General features: G+C 48.3%; 1 protein-coding gene across 1 annotated transcript; it reads left to right on the plus strand.

The window, feature by feature from the left end:
* Window positions 1-2,255: 2,255 nt before the first annotated feature.
* PNLIPRP1 (pancreatic lipase related protein 1) lies at window positions 2,256-18,541 on the plus strand. Its single transcript, XM_044236677.1, has 12 exons — window positions 2,256-2,304; window positions 3,633-3,787; window positions 4,304-4,429; window positions 6,646-6,780; window positions 8,051-8,159; window positions 9,831-9,950; window positions 10,050-10,169; window positions 11,678-11,796; window positions 12,562-12,691; window positions 14,638-14,746; window positions 15,326-15,493; window positions 18,478-18,541. The coding sequence occupies exons 1-12, from the start codon at window positions 2,256-2,258 to the stop codon at window positions 18,539-18,541; spliced, it is 1,404 nt and encodes a 467-aa protein (XP_044092612.1).
* The last annotated feature ends 752 nt before the right edge of the window (window positions 18,542-19,293 follow it).

A 19,293-nucleotide genomic window follows, 5' to 3' on the forward strand; every position in this document is an offset into this window, starting at 1 on the left:
CTTTTTTTCCACTCCTTTAAACAGTGTCCTAGCCCCCTTCCTCAGCCCTGAAATGCACTCTCAGAATAAGGGTAAATTGCCAAGGAATTCCATTCATGGGTACATTCATCCTTTCATTAATTCATAACCACTTCAGTGCCAGGCATGGTTCTAGAGGCTGGAGTCATAGCACCGGCCCAAACAGATGAGGACTCTGTCCCTCGGTCCTCATGGAATTGCATTGCAAGGTGGGAAAATGTGATTGCAGAAAAATAAACAGGTGAATAAGATAGATAATTATAACCCATGACAAGGGATTTGAAGGAAACACACAAGGTGCTAGGGAACTGGGGTCTGGGATCAGGTAGCAGGATGACAGTGAAAGGGCTTCAGAGGTGCTCAGTGACAGCCTCACTAAAGAGGTGGCATTTAAACTAACTGTTGAATGACAAGAAGTATCCAGCACAGTGAAAGTCTAGGGAGGAGAGTTTTAGACATGGGATAGTAAGCGCAAAGGCCCTGAGGCAGGAAAGGATTTGGCATGTTCCATGGCAGCCAATGAGGCCAATGTGGAAGGTAAGGAGAAGAGGTCCAAGAGGCAGACAGGGTCATCTGACATCGCCCACCAACCAATTTACCTACTTATCCACCATTAGATTATCATGAGTCTCTTCACTGTAACATCAAAGAAAAGCATACATGCCTTTGACTTCACCACAGTCTATAAATTGCTCCAGCACCTTCCTAGACCACATGAGTAGACTTCCAAAGTTTTATATCTCATCACATACGACTCAAGTCTGCCGCTGCAGGGGCTAAGTTTTTTTCTATTTCAACTATTTTTTTTATGTATGTCCCCTATTCTTTGTGGTTAATCCTCAGCAACTCTGATAGACAACTTGCTCAGATTAACTGAATGTTCAACGAGTCCTTATTTCACTTTGTTTGGTCTAAATTCAAATCCCACCCCATCACTCATTTCCTGGGTGACTTTATCAAAATGAAGCAATTTACTTATCTCTCTGTGCCTCAGTTTCCACACTCAAAAAGGTGGACAACTAATGATGCTCACTTCATGGGGTTGTTGAAGACATAAATTAGGTAATATATGCCCAGTGCTCTGACTGCCCCCAGAAAGCTTCGGTGACCATTGCCTGCTATCCTTTATGACCCCAGGCGGAGTCTTTTCTGGAATCTTCCAGAATTTTGGTTCTTCAGGGAGAGCATGTACTTTAACATTCAGGCATATTTAACTTGGTGGTGGGGGGTGCTAGGGCACCAGCGGTGTTTGCCATGTAAAGGCTTATCTGCCTGTGGTGTGAACTGGCCAGGCTCCTCACAGATGCACAGGTCGGTGGGTCATTCGTGATGGCCTCGCTGGGGCCTGGTCTCGTCGGACAGGTGTGCAAGCTTCAGAGCGTCTGGGGAAATTCCACAGACGTGACGTGGCCTGACGACGTGGGCTTTCTGAGTCTCGTGAGCCTAACTCTTCACAATCTTAATAGGATAACAGAGCAACAGTTGTTGTTTTAAACCATTATATTTTGCGTTGATTCATTACTTAGCAACTGATCACTGGAACAGGTAGTTAACAGGGATTATGTCCTAGGCGCCTGTCAGGGCTCCTGAATCTGTCTCCAAAGCTCCTGTGCTCAGGTACTAGACTGCCAGAGAGAGAGCTTTAGAGAGAGACAGAGACAGACAGACAGACAGAGGAGATTTTCTTGATCAGAACTTTCAGCTATTTGTGGGGGGGCATGCCCATATATTTTAAGTGAGAAATGCCACCCTCCACTAATAGGGCTTGCTGCCGCGTCCTTCCTGAGCTGCGTAAACTACTTGGTGAACAAACAGAAAATGAGAAAGTAGGGTCCACTTGGCTCCTAGCTTCACAGACAGGTACATAGGTACCAAGGTAGGGACCTTTCACCCACTTCGAATGAAGCATTCTTTCATCTTCCCAGACTTGTGGGAAGATTTGGCCACTGTAACTAGCCTTGTTCTGTGTGTTTGGGCAGATTACAATACTAAGTGCACACAGCATGTTCCATTATCAATTGCCGTTTCCTTGAAGTGGCTCCAGATGATAAGGCTCCAGTATAAAAAGAAGGTCTGGGTCCTTGACTTAGAGGAAGGGAAGGCCTGGACCGTCCCACAGGGTAAGTCCCCTTTGCGTCCTCCCAGCAGGGTTCGAAGCAGAGAGCCTTGAATTCTGAGTCTGTGCTCATTGCTCTGGTAATGCTTGGTGAGGCTGAGATTGTCCGAATTTATTGTAGATGGAGACCCTCTGGACAATCGCGCTTTTTCTGCTGGGAGCAGTCAAAGGTAGGAAACGTCGCACCTGCCCCTTGGGAAGGGCTTTTTTTTTTTTTTTTTTTAAGATTTTATTTATTTATTTGACAGAGAGAGAGATCACAAGAAGGCGGGGGTCAGAGGGGGAGGGAAGCAGGCTCCCTGCTGGGCAGAGAGCTGGATGCAGAGCTTGATCCCAGGACCCTGAGATTATGTCCTGAGCCAAAAGCAGAAGCTTAACCCACTGAGCCACCCAGACGCCCCAATTGAGGCTTATTTTAAGGTCACGAACAAAAAGTACATGTATATCCTCTCTTATTTATCTTTGTAATTACCTTTTTTTTTCCAATTTATTTATTTTCAGAAAAACAGTATTCATTATTTTTTCACCACACCCAGTGCTCCATGCAATCCGTGCCCTCTATAATACCCACCACCTGGTACCCCAACCTCCCACCCCCCCGCCACTTCAAACCCCTCAGACTGTTTTTCAGAGTCCATAGTCTTTCATGGTTCACCTCCCCTTCCAATTTACCCAAATTCCCTACTCCTCTCTAACGCCCCTTGTCCTCCATGCTATTGGTTATGCTCCACAAATAAGTGAAACCATATGATAATTGACTCTCTCTGCTTGACTTATTTCACTCAGCATAATCTCTTCCAGTCCCATCCATGTTGCTACAAAAGTTGGGTATTCATCCTTTCTGATGGAGGCATAATACTCCATAGTGTATATGGACCACATCTTCCTTATCCATTCATCCGTTGAAGGGCATCTTGGTTCTTTCCATAGTTTGGCGACTGTGGCCATTGCTTAAATGAGGCATCTCAGCACTAGCCAAAGAAAGCCTAACCCCGGGGCGGGGCAGGGCTTTCAGTGGCTCCATATGATCCTGAGGTTCCGGAGCGGGGAGGGAGGGTGGGGTCGGGGGTGGGGCTGATACTCTGCCTGGGAATGTAGGCATTTTGAGGGGGACCCACTTCAGAGCTTCACCACGCTGAGCTGTCTTCATGTCCAGGTGCTCTAGGCTTTCTAGGTCAAGTATTACATACCTGCCTGGGTTAACATACTGACTTGTCAGTGTGTGACTATCCCATTAGTCAAATAAATAGATCGGGGGAGCTGGGATGGGACACTGCTTCTGCTCTGATGGTGGTTTTGAGCAGCGGCGCAGCCGGGGTCTCCGTGAGATTCAGTGGCACTGGCCCCAGATCAGAGGGTGGCCCTGAGCGTGAGAAGAGAGGCAGGGTGTCTCCGTTGTCTTCAGACTGTCCCCAGGCAAGGGAGTGAGGGCCCAACAGCTGTGACCTCCCAGAGTCTGGGGAGCTGAGCCCTGAGCAGATTCATCCTTTCTCTACAGCAAAGGAAGTTTGCTATGAACAAATCGGGTGCTTTTCTGACTCGGAGCCCTGGGCCGGGACTGCAATCAGACCCCTGAAAGTTCTCCCCTGGAGCCCCGAGAAAATCGGCACCCGCTTCCTGCTCTACACCAACGAGAACCCAAACAATTTTCAAGTGAGACCTCTGTCATATTAACGTCACTGTGATTGGGGGAGGGGCTGTGCCCACCCTGCAGACTAGAAGTTCCTTGTCTCTGTACCCTCCTCTCCCGCCATGTTCTGTCCCACCTTATCCCTCCAGCTGCTCCCCGGGCCTAGCCAGACCGGACAGAGTAGGTCTTCTGTAAAATGTTGGCTCGAAAGAATGAATGGTTCACATTTGCCAGAACCTCTAACTGGTTATGAGATTCTGGTCTGGGGCCAAGAGCTTGCCATCTACCAAGAACCCTGTGGAAGGTAAGACTGTGAGCCATATTCCAGCCCCACTGGAGGTAGTCATACCTGACTGAGCAAGGGTGGAATGGGGGCAGGAGCAGGCAGGAAAAGGAGAATCAGAGCAGGCTTCCTGGAGGAGGTGACTTTTGTGCTAAGCTTAGAAAGATCATGGCATTGGGACAGACAGAGATGGGGAAGGAGAGGCTGGCCTAGTCGCTGGGCTGCAAAGGAATGCAAAACTCTGCTTTTGTCACAGACTCTTCTTCCCTCTGATTCATCAACCATTGAGGCATCAAATTTTCAAACAGACAGGAAGACCAGGTTCATCATCCATGGCTTCATAGACAAGGGAGAAGAGAGCTGGCTGCTGGACATGTGCAAGGTAGGGGCCGGCTCCCAGCCCCGTGGTCTGCCCCCCGCCCTGGCCCCATCCGCTAATACCTCCCGCCCCGTTCAACAAGTGCAGCAGATGAGCTTGAAAACATGGAATCCCCACATAGGAGATTACCTTTATGCAGTTAAAATGCCTCTCTTTGCAAAAAATAAGAATTGACTTCCGCATTTCTGGACCACATCCATGGCCTGAAGCGGTGGCATTGGCTGTGCGGGCACACATGTCCACGATCTTACTTCTGGCTAAATCAGGGCCAAAGATACGCTTCTGGTTTTAGTGAGGGCATTTCGTTTTCCTGTAAGTGAAGGATTATGTTCTTTTTGTTCAAGCCTCTCCCACTTCCCTGAGATGATGTGTTGCTACAACCATTTATTTGAGAAATGGAGAACTTACCATGGACCAGGAAACAAAACGGCAGAATAGAAAGTGCCAAAACTGTATGTAAGACAGCATCTATTGGTTAGAAGGACAGACAGCGGAAGAACACAGACACACGTGCACAGGCACACGCACAAATACATAACATACCATCATCCTTTCCTTTTGCCTGTACGTTGATGCAATCTATTTTTCAGATACCTAAGAATGTACCTTAGCAGCCCACCTTCCATACACATTAATAATTCCCACCTATGGGGCGCCTGGGTGGCTCAGTGGGTTAAGCCTCTGCCTTCGGCTCAGGTCATGATCCCAGCGTCCTGGGATCGAGCCCCGCATCGGGCTCTCTGCTCAGCAGGGAGCCTGTTTCCCTTCCTTTCTCTCTGCCTGCCTCTCTGCCTACTTGTGATCTCTGTCTGTCAAATAAATAATAAATAAAAAAATTATAATTCCCACTTATAATGCCCACAGGGAAAGTTACAAACCTAGAAAATTAAAGTCATTCTGCACTTGGCCTTGATTTATCAGGCATTTAGCTCTTGCCACCTCTTCTTTCCCATTATTAATAAGTATCTTCTTTTTAAAGATTTTATTTATGTATTTGGGGAGGGCAGAGGGAGAGAATCCCAGGACAACTTTGCACTGAGAGCGGGGCCCCACGTGGGGCTCAATCCCACAACCCCGAGATCATGACCTGAGCCGAAACCAAGAGTCAGCTTCTAAACTGACTGAGTCACTGCCACCCAGCGGCCCCTCGTTAATAAGGATCTTAGTGCATAAACTGTAAGATACAGTTTACACCCCCAAATTCCTCCGGTTTGTAAGAAATTCCTCAGGGATGCTTTAAAAAGAAAGGTCCTGAGATATAGCTCTTGGTCTCTCTCTGTGTGCGACCACACTTATTAGTATCACATATGTGAACAATTCTTTTCTTTTTTTAAGATTTTATTTATGTATTTGACAGACAGAGATCACAAGTAGGCAGAGAGGCAGGCAGAGAGAGGAAAAGAGGCAGGCTTCCTGCTGAGCAGAGAGCCCAATGTGGGGCTTGATCCCAGGACACTAGGATCAAGATCTGAGCCGAAGACAGAGGCTTTAACCCACTGAGCCACCCAGGCACCCCACATATGTGAACAATTCTAAGTGGATTTTAAATTCATAGCACCATTAAAGTCAAGCTGGTCACGTGTACTGCCTGGCAGGATGGTCTCAGGATAGATCGGTTTCTCTGACATTCTGGAAGAAGTTTCGCATTCGGAATTCTTCAATCTCTTTTAAGTCAGTGCCGTTTTGTTTTTCAAGTAGCTGCTTGGTGTGTTTCCTCCACGAAATACTGTGCTATCTTGACTGTCAAATTTTAAAATGCCCAGCCGCCTGGGGTGAAGGCAAGGTCAGTCATTGGCAGCATTGCCACGAGGCTAAGAGGATGGCTAGAGGTCAAATCCACAAGGTCATTTAGACCCTGGCCATCAGAGAGGGCACTTGAAACCTTTCTGCTTCCAAACATGGCTCTTCTAACGATGCCCTTGTTTCCACACCACCCGATCAACTTCACTGAATTTGGTCAAAGAAAACCAGGGTGTGGCCAGCTTTGAATTAATCTGCCAGCTAGAGAGGGAATGGATCTGCCTTTCCTGTAGCAAGCTCTCTGAGGGCTCATTCCCAGCGGACGGCAGGCTTCCTAACAAAGCCCAGTGTGTCCCAGTGCCCCAGCGAGGAAAAGACACAACGGCCAGCAATGACCCTTAGTGACCATTTCAGAGCCCTTGGTTGGATGCGCTTTCGCGTGCTCCCATGATAACATCCTGGCATTTCTCCAACACCAGAACATGTTCAAGGTCGAGGAGGTGAACTGCATCTGTGTGGACTGGAAGAAAGGTTCCCAAACCACGTACACGCAGGCCGCCAACAACGTGCGGGTGGTGGGCGCGCAGGTGGCCCAGCTGCTCGGCATGCTCTCGGTGAGTCCGCCGCCGCCGAGGGAGGCAGCCCCCGCGGGCCTCTGTGGGCTAAAGATGCAGCTGGGAGTTAGGTATTTAAAAAAGAACTGGAACTGGTATTTGTCTCAGCATTTTACTTCTAAAACTGAAATTTGCCTTAATAACGACACAGCAGGGGAAGAAAAGTCAGTAATAGCTAATACTTGGGGGGGGGGGTATTATTATCATCTTCCATCAGCAGATGTAAAAACTAAGGCCAAAGAGGGTCAAAGAGTTTCCCCCACAAAGCACAGCACAGGGGAATACCAGAGTTGTCCAGCTCCGAGGCTCCCCCAACACCGGGCGGACCCTGTGTGGGGCAAACACGGCATTGCCAGGGAGATCCACATGCAACCAAAGGGGGGAGGGCATTTGCCCTGTTGATGGTCCTGTTGATGTCCGAGAATTTCATTCGTCACAATCAATTCAGCTGTTTTTATCTACCCTGCTCTTCCGTTTGGGTTCATTCTTTAAGTCTTTAATCCTCTCAGGGAAGTCCCTCACTGCTCAGGTCTCTATTCTATACCGGATAAAGGCTCCAGCCGTTTCTGTCTTGGAGTCAAGGACTCTATGCACCCTTGCAAAACTTAAAACCAGTGGTGCTTGTTCTGGAAGCTCTGAGGAACCGCGAATGAGTACATGGGTGAACACCTCTGAGATCCAGTGTGCTAACGCTTGTAGCTTTATGTCGTTTGTTCCGCAGGATTGTGGGGAGGGGGTAGCACAGGGTCAGGAGCTCTGCTAAGAGGCCGAGGGAACGCATCCCCGCCCTGGGGGAGCTCACGGTGAAGACTGGCCGTGGCAACGGAGCGTGATCCGTGTTTTAATGGGGGGGGGGCGGCTACAGGGCTTAATGGGAACTTTTGGGGGGCAGCTAATCCAGGCTGGGGGGAGTGCGGCTGGGGGAGTGATTAAGGATGTCTCCCAGGGAGAGACTGATGACCGGCTGTGTTCACATGAGCTGGGCATGTGGCTGGGGAGTGGACAGTGAGAGCAAAAAGGGTCCACACCAGACCGGAGATAAGGGGATACAATGTACCTGAGACCTGAAGGTTCCACATAGGGTTTGGCTCGCATCTAGAAGAAGGAATGGTGAGTCAGGAAAGTTCCGAGGCCCTTGTAATGAGTTTGGGCTTGATCCCAAGGGCGGTGGGAGCCACAGAAGGTTTTCCGCAGAGGAGTCACGTCAGGTTGGCCTGTCACAAAAACCGCAGCACAAAAATGTTCTGAACATACCATCTTCCTTCTCCAGGCAAACTATAGCTACTCCCCTTCCCAAGTCCACCTCATCGGCCACAGCCTGGGAGCCCACGTGGCTGGAGAGGCAGGGAGCAGGACTCCAGGCCTGGGCAGGATTACAGGTAAGGCCTGAAGGGCAGGACCACAGGTTTTGTCCCCAGTAGCTCCAGAATGTGGTGCAAACCTACAGACCAGCTAAAAACCGGCCCAAAGTAGTCTGCCCCCTCGGCTGTGGCAAGGTCACTTAGAGCCGGCACAGGATATTTCAGGAGGCCCCCAAGAGGCCTGTCTTCGTGGAAGGGCAAAGGGTGCTTTCGATCCTCCTTTTTTCCCCTTTAGCCTCTTCCGCTTCTGTCCCCATCCTTCCTCTCTAGATCTGTGTTTCCTGAGAGTGTGGGCCGTTCAGCAGGACCGGGTGCCCAAGAAAACAGAGAGGAAAGCTAGTGTGAACACGAACAAACATAATTAAGAGTCTACATTGTTAGTCGCTTCCCCCTTCTCTTTGAAATCAAGGGCAGAGTCACAGCCCTCCTTTGCCTCTGCTGGTAGAGGAAACCCAGCCACAATCCTGCAGAGCATTCCTTTAACCCAGGCAAAGCCTTTAATTTGTAATAACAGCAACAAAATACATCTACATCATACCATCATAATACTATAATGCTATTGTCATTATCATAGCAAGCTTAGATAAAATGCCTGTTTACCCCAAATGCTATGCCAAGGGCTTTATATTTTCTCATTGAATCCTCAAAACTAAAGAGGCTCAGAGGGCACCCGGATGGTTCAGTGGGTTAAGCCTCTGCCTTCGGCTCAGGTCATGATCCCGGGGTATTGGGATCGAGCCCCGCATCGGGCTCTCTGCTCAGTAGGGAGCCTGCTTCCTCCTCTCTCTCTGCCTGCCTCTGTCTACTTGTGATCTATCTCTCTGTTAAATAAATAAAATAAATAAAATTAAAAAAAAAAAAAAAGAAGAAAGAGGCTCAGGAAATTGGCTAGCTCGGCCCCAAATCATGCAATAAATCAGGAGCAGAACTAAGATTCAAACCCAGTCCTGCAGTCATGCGGCCCATGCAAGCCTCTACTTTATAGTTCTCCCTTTTTATTTTCATCAGACAATTACGTTCATGCCTTTCCAGCTGCTCTGGCCAGACCTCTGAGATCTATGGACAAATTCAGGAGCCCTGCCACGAAGGAAGAAATAATAATCAATATTTTACTCACATGTCCATGATGATATGCCAGGCACTGCGCAAAGCTATATCTATATTATCTCATTTAATCTTAGTATAACCACATGATTACCTGGGTTTTATAAATGGGGAAACTGAGGCCCCCAAGAAAGGTTGCATGATTTGCCCAAGGTTATGCCATTTGCCCCAGAAAGAGCTCAGTAGGGATTTAGAGCCAGGATGCCTGGTTCCAGAATCCGTGGTCTTAACTATGATACTTTACTACCTTGTTCCTTTTTTCTTCAAACTTGAGAAGAAGAAAAAAAACTCTAAAGAAGAAAGATCTGCAAATGAATGGGAGAAAGTAATGTGGGGGAAAAATCCTTGGTCAGACAAGTGTAAATCTCTTGGCTCACCTGCCTTTCTTTATCCATGCACTGGAGCCCTCTTCTGAGGAGAAATATTGAAACTCTCTGTCCCTATATTCCACGCACAGGGTCATGGCACTGCAGAGTATGGCATCCCTTGGGTTGAGCAATGCGTAGCCTGAGCAACTGTACCCTGTGGTCCTGCTAGTCCCCACAGCCAGGTCTGTTGGTCTGCAGCACTGGTCATCTCTTTTAGGGTTGGATCCCGTAGAAGCAAGCTTCCAGGGTACTCCTGAAGAGGTTCGACTGGATCCCAGCGACGCTGACTTTGTGGATGTGATTCACACAGATGCAGCCCCCCTGATCCCCTTCCTGGGTGAGTCCAATGATGCTTCAGCTGCAAGCATGTGCCATTGTGTTTTAACCAAGGGAGCCCTGTATGGTGAAAAGCTCATTGCTGTTCCAAACCTTTCAGGTTTCGGAGCAAGCCAACAGATGGGTCACCTTGACTTCTTCCCCAATGGAGGAGAAGAAATGCCAGGATGCAAGAAGAATGCTCTGTCCCAGATCGTGGACCTAGATGGCATTTGGGAAGGTAAAGTCAGAGCAGAGAGAGGCATCACTTCTTGGGGCAGGGGCCTGGGGGGTGGGGGGAGGAGCAGAATCCTCCATGGCAAATCTCCAAAATGAAAACACCTTGCTCTTTAAAAATATATAATTCCCCCTTCTAGACTTTACTTCTGGAAATATACAGCTACATATTATTTGTTATATCTCTGCTCTATGGATTTTATACTTCCCTAAAACACTGTCGTGGGTGTCCTGGACTGTTCAAGCGACAAAGAATGACAAAACCTTGCTTAAAGCTGTAACTCTAGTGATCAATTGGTAGCTACTGAAATACCATGAAAGCAGAAAAGAAATACCATGAAAGCAGACATCCTGGTTTTAAGGGGATTTTTCTGCCAATTTTCCCTTGGGAGTCAGTGATACAGTTCAAGCACATGTAATTGGCTTCAATCCTGTAGCCAGAAGGAGAATGTTCCCCAGTCATTTCCATGGCAAAGTCATCTGCTCAGTGAGAGTCACTACTCCTTTATTTTGGGTCAGGATGAGAAACCATCACTGGTAGGGAAGGCTATGCAGAGACTGCTATTTGAAGTGGTTAACCCTTATCGCTGGTGGAATGGTCCAGGGGTAAAGGTCCTCCTCCAGATACAGACTACCTCTAATCAGGTCAGAAGGACAATAGATAAGTGAATTTTTCAGCCCAGCTCATCACTTGGTACCACACAGGTTTAAACCCTTAGTGGTCCGACCATATGTAAGGAGTATAGCTTTTTATTGAATTTGATCAAAATGTCTCAGCATGTTTGGATGCCATCAAAGCCAATATTAGAATGCAAATCTATGTGTTCGTCTCTTATAGCCTTCTGAGGGATACATGGATAGGGTTGCCTAATCGCTCCATCAGTAATAGTCAAGCAAGTTCAGGGCACGTCCAAGAGCTATGCTGTGACCTCTGTCCCTTGACAGGAGCTGTAGGGGCCAAGGAAGGTGATCAGGAAAGGCAAGATGCTCTGAAAAAGAGAAAAGAGCTACCTAAAGCTATTCGACTCTCCCTTTTATTCACCTAAACACAGCATGACAACGTCTTAACTGTCCTTGGCCTGGTTTTGTCATGTCTGAGAAGTCACGTCACATCTGGCTGTGTCTTCAAGGACCTCCAGCCTGGTGCCTGAGACACAGGATGGCACAATGGTGAGAGGCAGGGGCTCAAGCACGAGATGGGCTTGGGTTTAATCCCCAGCTCTGCCCCCTTCCTCGCTATAACCTGCACACCGAGGCTGTAATCTGCATATCATTCTGTACTTAGGAATGCTATATTACCCATGCCCTAGAAAGGCGAGGATTATAGAAACAATGCATGTGGAGCCCTCAGAACATTGCTGGAAAGCTGGCTCTCTATGTTAACTGTCATTTCTTGTGGACTTACCTTAAATTTCTGAAAATGTGGTTCCACTTTGGAACCTGTCCACTTGGAACGAGAGAAATTCTTGGCCCCCCAACCGCCTTTGCAGACTTCCTCCTTTCTTTCCCCAGGAACTCGGGACTTTGTGGCTTGCAATCACCTGAGAAGTTACAAATATTACTCAGAGAGCATCCTCAACCCTGATGGGTTTGCTTCTTACCCCTGTGCTTCCTACAGGGCCTTTGAGTCTGTAAGTGACCATCCCTCTCTGAGTCCCTCTGTGGGACAGTTGTCCTGCTGGGACATTAGCAGTGTCTGACCATCCCTTACTTGTCTTGGATTGTCCCTCTGAGTTTATGATCCTGAGAAGCAGAGGGGGGAAAAAATTAGGCAGCAGGTGGCTAAAAATCCAGATAAGACATGTGGGTAAGGAAGATACTGGGAAATCAGAAGACCCATCCTTTCAATGATCTAGAAAGTTTTCCTGCAAAAGGCAGTGTTTGAATCTGGCTTGAAAATTCATAGAATTTAGGAGGATGAGAGGGGTGTGCATTTCTGCCAAGGGCAGAGCAAGGACAGAGCAAGAACAGAAGAACGTATGAGAGAAGAATTCATACACCAGAGAGAAGGAAAGCTGGGTGCTTGGTGTTCTAGATGCCCGGCTGGGGGCTTGGGTCTCTGAAATTGACAGCAGCGTATTTACACCACGGAAATTGGCAAGGGCTACGCTGGAGGCCTTTTGTCCCGGAGTTGGCTGTTAATCGTTCACCAGCACATCCTGTGATGGGAAGGATGATTGACCTAGTTTGGGACCCAGGCATCTGTATATCCTGACGGGATGTACCTCAGTCTCGGGAGTCCTGTCCTGGGTGAAAGTCAGTTAGACATCATTTATCCCGATCTCCTTCCTGTTACAGGTGAGGGAACTCAGGCTGTAGGAAATTTCTCCCTGAGGTGCTTGGGTCAGAAAAAGACCAATTCACACCTTACAGCTTGATGTCTCTCTTCTCCTTAGAACAAGTGCTTCCCTTGCCCAGATCAAGGGTGCCCCCAGATGGGCCACTACGCTGATAAATTTGCCGGCAAAACAAGTGGCGAGCCACAGAAATTCTTCCTGAACACAGGGGATTCCAGCAATTTTGCTCGTAAGTTATACTTTGTCCTGCTCACCCACGGGAAAACGCTTTAGCTTCTGATAGACAAAAAGGGCTTTTCTCTAACCTGAAATACTCGGAGCACATTCTGATAGTGAAAGGACACATCTGCCCAAACGATCCCTTGTAAGACTCAACCAAGGATTTGGAAAGAGTCTGCATGTCTTCCCTTTTGTGATGGTAACATGAAAGGCATAGAAGCATGAATGAGGGCATAGTGGCACATCTCTGTGGCGATGTTGGCCCCTGAATTTTTACCATTCCACAGTCCATTGTTCTTTTCATTTTTAAGACTGTGTTGTGCCTGCACATCTCTTCTTTTATTCATTCATCAAACATTCATCTGGGACGAGCTCTTTGCTGGGCTGAGCCCCTTAAGAAGCCCAGTTCCAATTGCCCCATTTCCACCTCTCTGTCCCTTTGTCCCCAATGCCCCCCGGCAGGGGTCCCTCTCTGGTGGAGGGTGGGTGGGAATCAGGAAGGAGTGATTTCTCTCAAAAATCTGCTGAATCATGTAGGACATAGGATACACAGAACATGGTTGGGCCACTTTGGGCCAACCTACTCTGTGACAATTCCTTACGAAGTTGCACTGTAAAAAAGACACTGTGCTTATAGAAAGATAGAAATATAATAACGTCTCATCTAGGTTTTAAAGTCAGGTTTATTGAGATACAATTTATACACTGAAAAACTCACCCCTCTCTGCAGTGTGGAGTTCCATGAGTTTTGATAGATGAAGAGCCATGTAACCATCTCTGCAATCAAAATGTAGAATACTTCCCTCACTCTACATATTTTTAAGAAGGACACTGGTTCATCAATCCTTCTACTACTGTAGGGATGCACGGAATGAATGCTGGCCCAGATTTTAAAACAACAAATGAAACATTCAAAAAACCACATACTCATTCCTCAACCAACACTGATTTATGGAGCACAGAGCACGCTAGACACTGGGTGTGCAGGGATGAGCGAGGTGGTCTGTGTGTGAAAGGGACGCCCCGGCAGAGAAGGCGGGAACTGAGCAAACAGCCGCACTCGGCCTGGGCGTGGCGGATCACTGCTGTGGCACCCTGGGACCGAGGACCCAACCCTGGAAGGGACAGGGACAATCTGTCTGAGGATGTGAAAGCCGAGTAGGAGTGAGGCAAACGATGCGTGTGTTTATGTACATATGTGTGGACATGTGTGGGTGTGTGCATGTCTGTGTGTGCTTGCGTGCCTGTGTTTATGTGTGTGTGTGCAGGACGGTTGTGTGTGTGTGTGTGTGCCTGTGTGTGTGTGCGTGTATGCGTGAGCGTGTGGTTATATGCGTGTAGGTTGTGTGTATGCGTGCTCGTGGGCACGGAGACAGCACGGCAGGCATAGAGCTGGGTAAGAACTGAGCCCCATTCTCTGCTGGGCACACCTGGGCCCCTGGGGCTGCACAGGTAGGACCCAGACCCCACGCCTGTGTCTGCAGGACTGCACTCTTGGGTCAGCTCTCCCAATGTGGGAACGAGCCCGTGTCCCTTCTCTTTTCATCTCCTCTCATAGAACAGTCCCTCTAGAGCAGAGCTGCCCGGCAGAACCTTCTGCCATGATGGAAATGTTCTCTGTATTGCTGTCCAATACAGTAGCCAGTAGCACACGTGGCAATCTAGCCCTCGAAATGTGGCTAGTAAGAATGAGGAATTAATTTTTGATCTGATTTAATTTAACTTGAAATTTACACAGCTGCACGTGGGTAGTGGCCCCTTTCCTGGGCAGTACGGGTCGAGACGGGATACTGCTAGAGACATACTTCTCCTTAGAGCCTGGTTTGAGGAGCAGATTAACAGGAAGCACTTCTTGTACTTTGATGCCTTAGTGTAAGGGGTGAGGACAGGATTCCGAAATTTGGGTCAACTGTTTTGTCCTTGAATGAATTGAACTCTTTTCTATCCCCTGTGCAGGCTGGAGGTACGGGGTTTCTCTAACACTATCTGGAAAAACAGCCACAGGTCAGGTCAAAGTTGCTTTGTTTGGAAGTAAGGGAAACACTCATCAATTTAATGTCTTCAGGTGAGTTTCCTTTTTCAGGCTCTCATCTCACTGGCTGACGTCCACGGCCTTCCAATCCATGTACCGAAATGCTTAACGTCTCTTTATCAATTGATTTTAAATTATTTACTTTAGGGGGTAAAGTCAGTTTCAGACTTCTGCTGACAATTTTCTTTTCTCAATTATAAATCCAGACATTTAGTTTTTTCTCTTTCGGTAGATCCATTTTTAAAAATATATTTTAAAAATAATATATCTAATATTACCCCAGATGTCATATTTCCTGATTACCATAGTAACACATGCTTGTTGGATTAAACTAAGTGGATAACTTATTACTATATAAATAATTATTTCAGAAAAAATAATAATAGGAAGGAATAATATAGTTCTCTATAACAACATTTTGGGTAGCAATTAACTTGAGTTAATAGTGTGCAGCTGCTGGCATATAACTGGCTTCTCCATTTCTCCATCCTTTATGTGAGAATTAATTTTTAAAAACTGATCTCATTAATCTCGAGTAGAATAAAGTGGTTTGGCCTTCATCTGTCTTGAGAGCTTGTTTCTACGCATGGGAATGTTTCTCTTTATTTCTAGGGGGATTCTCAAACCAGGCTCTACCCACACCAATGAGTTTGATGCAAAGCTCGATGTTGGAACGATTGAGAAAGTCAAGTTTCTCTGGAATAACCACGTGGTGAACCCAACCTTCCCCAAAGTGGGCGCAGCCAAGATCACGGTGCAGAAAGGAGATGAGAAGACAGTGTATGTATAGCGTTGCTGGCTTGTGCCTAAGGATGTTGGTAGAGATTGGTGTTTGTAACGGAAACTTGCCCCCAGAAGGATAGTCATGGTTCAGCCAGAAGAGCCAAGACCATCTACCCACCTGGGGTCCTTTCTTTGCAGGCAAACAATTGACAGGCTGCATAAAGCATTGCTTTTGGGTGTTCCCAGCCCTATCTGAGAGGGATACATACGGTATCAGCTGCCTTCAAGGAAAGATAAAGAGGAAAAGTGAGAGAGAGAAGAAAGAAATAATTTCTGAGGGTATAAAGTTATAAATATAAGCGAATGAGTAGCCACTTTTTAAAGAGGGGAAGATCATGAAATTTCATGCCAATAAAAAAAGCAATTTGAGGAAAAGATACAAAATCTGAGATAGGACAAGGGTGAGCTGAGGTAGCGATCCTTACAGAATCTCTATCCTGACTTTCAGTGTCCTCTGCTATGACAGCTGGAAGGATGTGGGCACGTGACCTGAGGGGAGCAGAGTGATTGTCCCCAAGGCTGGAATCACAACCGTCATCAATAGAACCCTCCTGGGGTCTCTTTGTGGAAGGGGATCCTGGGAACGTGGTCACTGATGGTCTTGAGGTTTGGGAGGTTAGGTGAGGTTGCTCAACTTGGGCCTCAGAGAATGTGACTCCCCCAGGCAGTGAGGGTGGGCTGGCCGACGTGACAGTCACATCTCAGGCTGGATGACCCTAGTGGGGTCCTCCCTATGCCTGTGAGTCAGGGAGGAGAAAGGGACTGGTCCAGCCAGGTGGTCAGCGGCCCAAGGCTCTCTCAGCTAAAGCACAGCACTGAGGAAGCCAGTGGAGAGCCTCCTGTGGGCGGCAGGTGCACCTGGGGCCTCCCTGCCCACCCCCCTCAGAGGACAAATAAGCCTCTAAAGTGAGTTTCCAAGGCCCCGTTAGGAGATGGACCGAAGCCTGGATCCTGGAACTGTGTGGTTAAAATGCTGTCAGGAGAAGATGGTATCATTAGAACCTTAAAAATGCAGAGTGTTCAAGGTGATGACTTGTTCACAGGCAGATTTGGTAGAAGGAAAGAGATACAAGACCAAATCAGTCAGGGCATTGTAGCTTCCAGGTTTTCTGAGGAAAGGCCATGACTTTCTGCACTTTCTAGAAATGGAACAGATGTACTTGAGGCCACCCCTGAGGCCCTGAGTCCATCAACTGCCACCTGGACCCTCCAATGGCCTGAGTCCCTGAGTCCCCTGCCTGTCAACCGCAGAGGAAATCTATCTTAAGGGAAGCTAGATGTTGGACATCAGGTTTCTTAAAATAGAGTTCAATCAAAACAGCATCAAACATCACAAACAAGTTTGGGAAGTTAAAAAAAAAAGAAGAAAGCTGAATTTGTCAAATTACTCAAATATTTTGCTGTTAGTAAGACAATCAGTAAGTAACATAAAAAAAAAAAAAATCAGCATCATCACTGGGAGGCTTTGAAAAATCAAGAATTTAGTCCAAGCTCTTCTCAGATACCCAGCGGCCCCATTAGGATTGCAAGTCCTACTGAGGAGGCTGCTGACTAGAGTTCCTCCCCAGAGATATGGCTTCAAAAGAAGAATGTAGCTCTCCCTCTCTCAGTTTCTTCCCCGCCCCCAGCATCTTCTCCCCACCTTCTGTCTGACCTTATTAATACCTACTGTATGCCTGGCAAACAGAAGGAGATGCAAAGGTCAAGCCTGCTCTCGAAGAGTTTGCTTGATAGCTGTTGAGCACCACAGACCTCAGGTTCACATGGAAAGTCAAATGACAGAAGAAACAACTCACCTGAGGAGCCCAAAGAGCGTGGCTGGAGAGAGGAAGGCAGAGGCAGGGAGCCAGGGGAGGCAGTGACGGAGGGGAGAGGGGGCCACGAGGATCTCCTGGGCTGAAGGATGTCCCCTGGGAAGGACGTGAGCAGGGGCGATGGGCTTGGTGTGTGAGGAGCGGGGGAAGCCCCGAACACAGGCGACAGGACTCAAGGTGTGGAGAACAGGAAGTAGGATCAGGGATAGAGTCAGGGCAGCCAGGAAAGACGAATGAAATTCAAAGGGACCATGGTGAAGATGAGGGAGAAACTCCGGCAAAGCCTCAGAGATCAAAGGTGATGAGGTTCAACAAGTTTGTGGTTGTGGTTCTTGGAATGACAGGCATGACGGTCACTTCTATCTGCATTGTTTTAAATCAATTTATACATTTTTACATTTACTGTTATGACTTGTTGTATTATTAACACGGGATTCTCAGCAATCCCGGGAGGGAAATGTGTCCTCTTCCACAAATGAAGACACGGAGGCTCAGAGACTCAAGTAACCAGCCCCGTGTCACCCCTGGAAGGCAGCGTAAAGGGAGATGTGAAGGGTGACCCCATCCTGGACAATGTGGACTGTGACACTGGACCTGTCTTTGCACCTTGGTTCTTCCGCACACTGAGAACCTTCTGTGCCTCAGCCTCCTCTCCTTTTCTGGGTGACTCATGGTAATACCCCCTCACACATGGGTTGTGAGGGTGAAGTCTCCACAGCTCAGCGCCATTGCCAGGAGTGAGTCGGAGCTCAATTCACTGTCACTTTTAGAAGGTCAAATCCCATTTCCAGAGGGGCTCAGCCCAGAGCGAGCCCATCTGTAAACCAGTCTGCTGTGTTCAAGGAGGGCCCAAGGGTACTTGTGGAGGAGGAGGCCAGTGAGAGGTCCATTTGCTGTCTCAAGGCCTGACAGTCCTGTCAGACTGAGGTTCCAGAGACCGGGGCCACTCGGGGACCTTGTCGCAGATGAGCCCACAGAGGACCTTGTCCCAGACACCAGCCCCCTGAAGCTCCAAGCTCCAATCGGTTCTCCAGGGACTGGTTGAAGCTACAACCCTAATGTTCCCCTCATTCCTTCTGATGAAAATCGGCCATTACCGTTTCTTAACAACTGGAAACTCCCCATAAAGCTGCCCAGCACTCACGAGGCTTTCGTTGCTGTCTGCAGGCACAGCTTCTGCAGCGAAAGCACGGTGAAGGAGGACGTTCTGCTCACCCTCACGCCCTGTTAGCATCCAGGTGCCATCCGGTCACTGTGTTACAGCAATAAAACCACTGATGCATCTACCCACTCACAACGTCTGTCACTGATGTCAGCTGGCCCCTGGGGACATTAGGGAGTCGATCATTTAAGTCCTGAGTGTTTCCAGACATTTGATTTTCTTGCCGGGGACTTCTGACCACACACTGTGGTCCGTGGTCCTCGTGTCCACTGTCTGCTCAGGGGGTGACACAGAACGAGTGGGGGATGGGCATATGGGGGCCTCAGCAGAGCCTATAGCCCTGCACCTCATCTCACCGGTGAGGAAACGGAGGCCCGGAGAGGGGGAGGTAGCTGTTCAAGCACAGAGTGAACCGGGGCTCCTTGGGGGCTGGGGGGTCCATTCCCCTGACTGGAAAGGCCATGCTATGACATGGTCTCTTTGTGGTGATGGAGCTACCAGCAGCCCCGCGTCTTGGTGAGGTCTAAGATGCCCCAGCAGCCAGAGATGGTGTATTTGCTGAGCACAAACAAGCTTCCAGCCCCTACTCTTCCTGGGCCCCAGCAGGGGCTGTCCCAGGGCAGGGCTCAGCACGGAGGAAGGATGGCTTCTGGGAGGAGTGCCTTGGGCACCCCTCTGCTGAGAAAGGACTTCTCAGTCATCCATCAGCTGGGGTCACCGGGGAGCTCTCAGCCAATCAGAACTTGCCATAAGCCCCACCTACCCAGGAGAAAGTGTCCTTCAGGCTATCCCGTGATATTCCCTGGAGCTTTGCCAGACCA

Source organism: Neovison vison, chromosome 2, assembly GCF_020171115.1.
Source record: "Neovison vison isolate M4711 chromosome 2, ASM_NN_V1, whole genome shotgun sequence".
In the NCBI taxonomy this organism is placed as follows: Eukaryota; Metazoa; Chordata; class Mammalia; order Carnivora; family Mustelidae; genus Neogale; species Neogale vison.

Excerpts from the sequence above, each read along its gene's own strand:
- PNLIPRP1 (XM_044236677.1), top strand. The coding sequence starts at position 2,256 with ATGGAGACCCTCTGGACAATCGCGCTTTTTCTGCTGGGAGCAGTCAAA. Across the intron at positions 11,797-12,561 it reads CCTACAGGGCCTTTGAGTCT|AACAAGTGCTTCCCTTGCCC; the intron begins GTAAGTGACCAT and ends TCTTCTCCTTAG. Across the intron at positions 15,494-18,477 it reads AAAGGAGATGAGAAGACAGT|GCACAGCTTCTGCAGCGAAA; the intron begins GTATGTATAGCG and ends TGCTGTCTGCAG.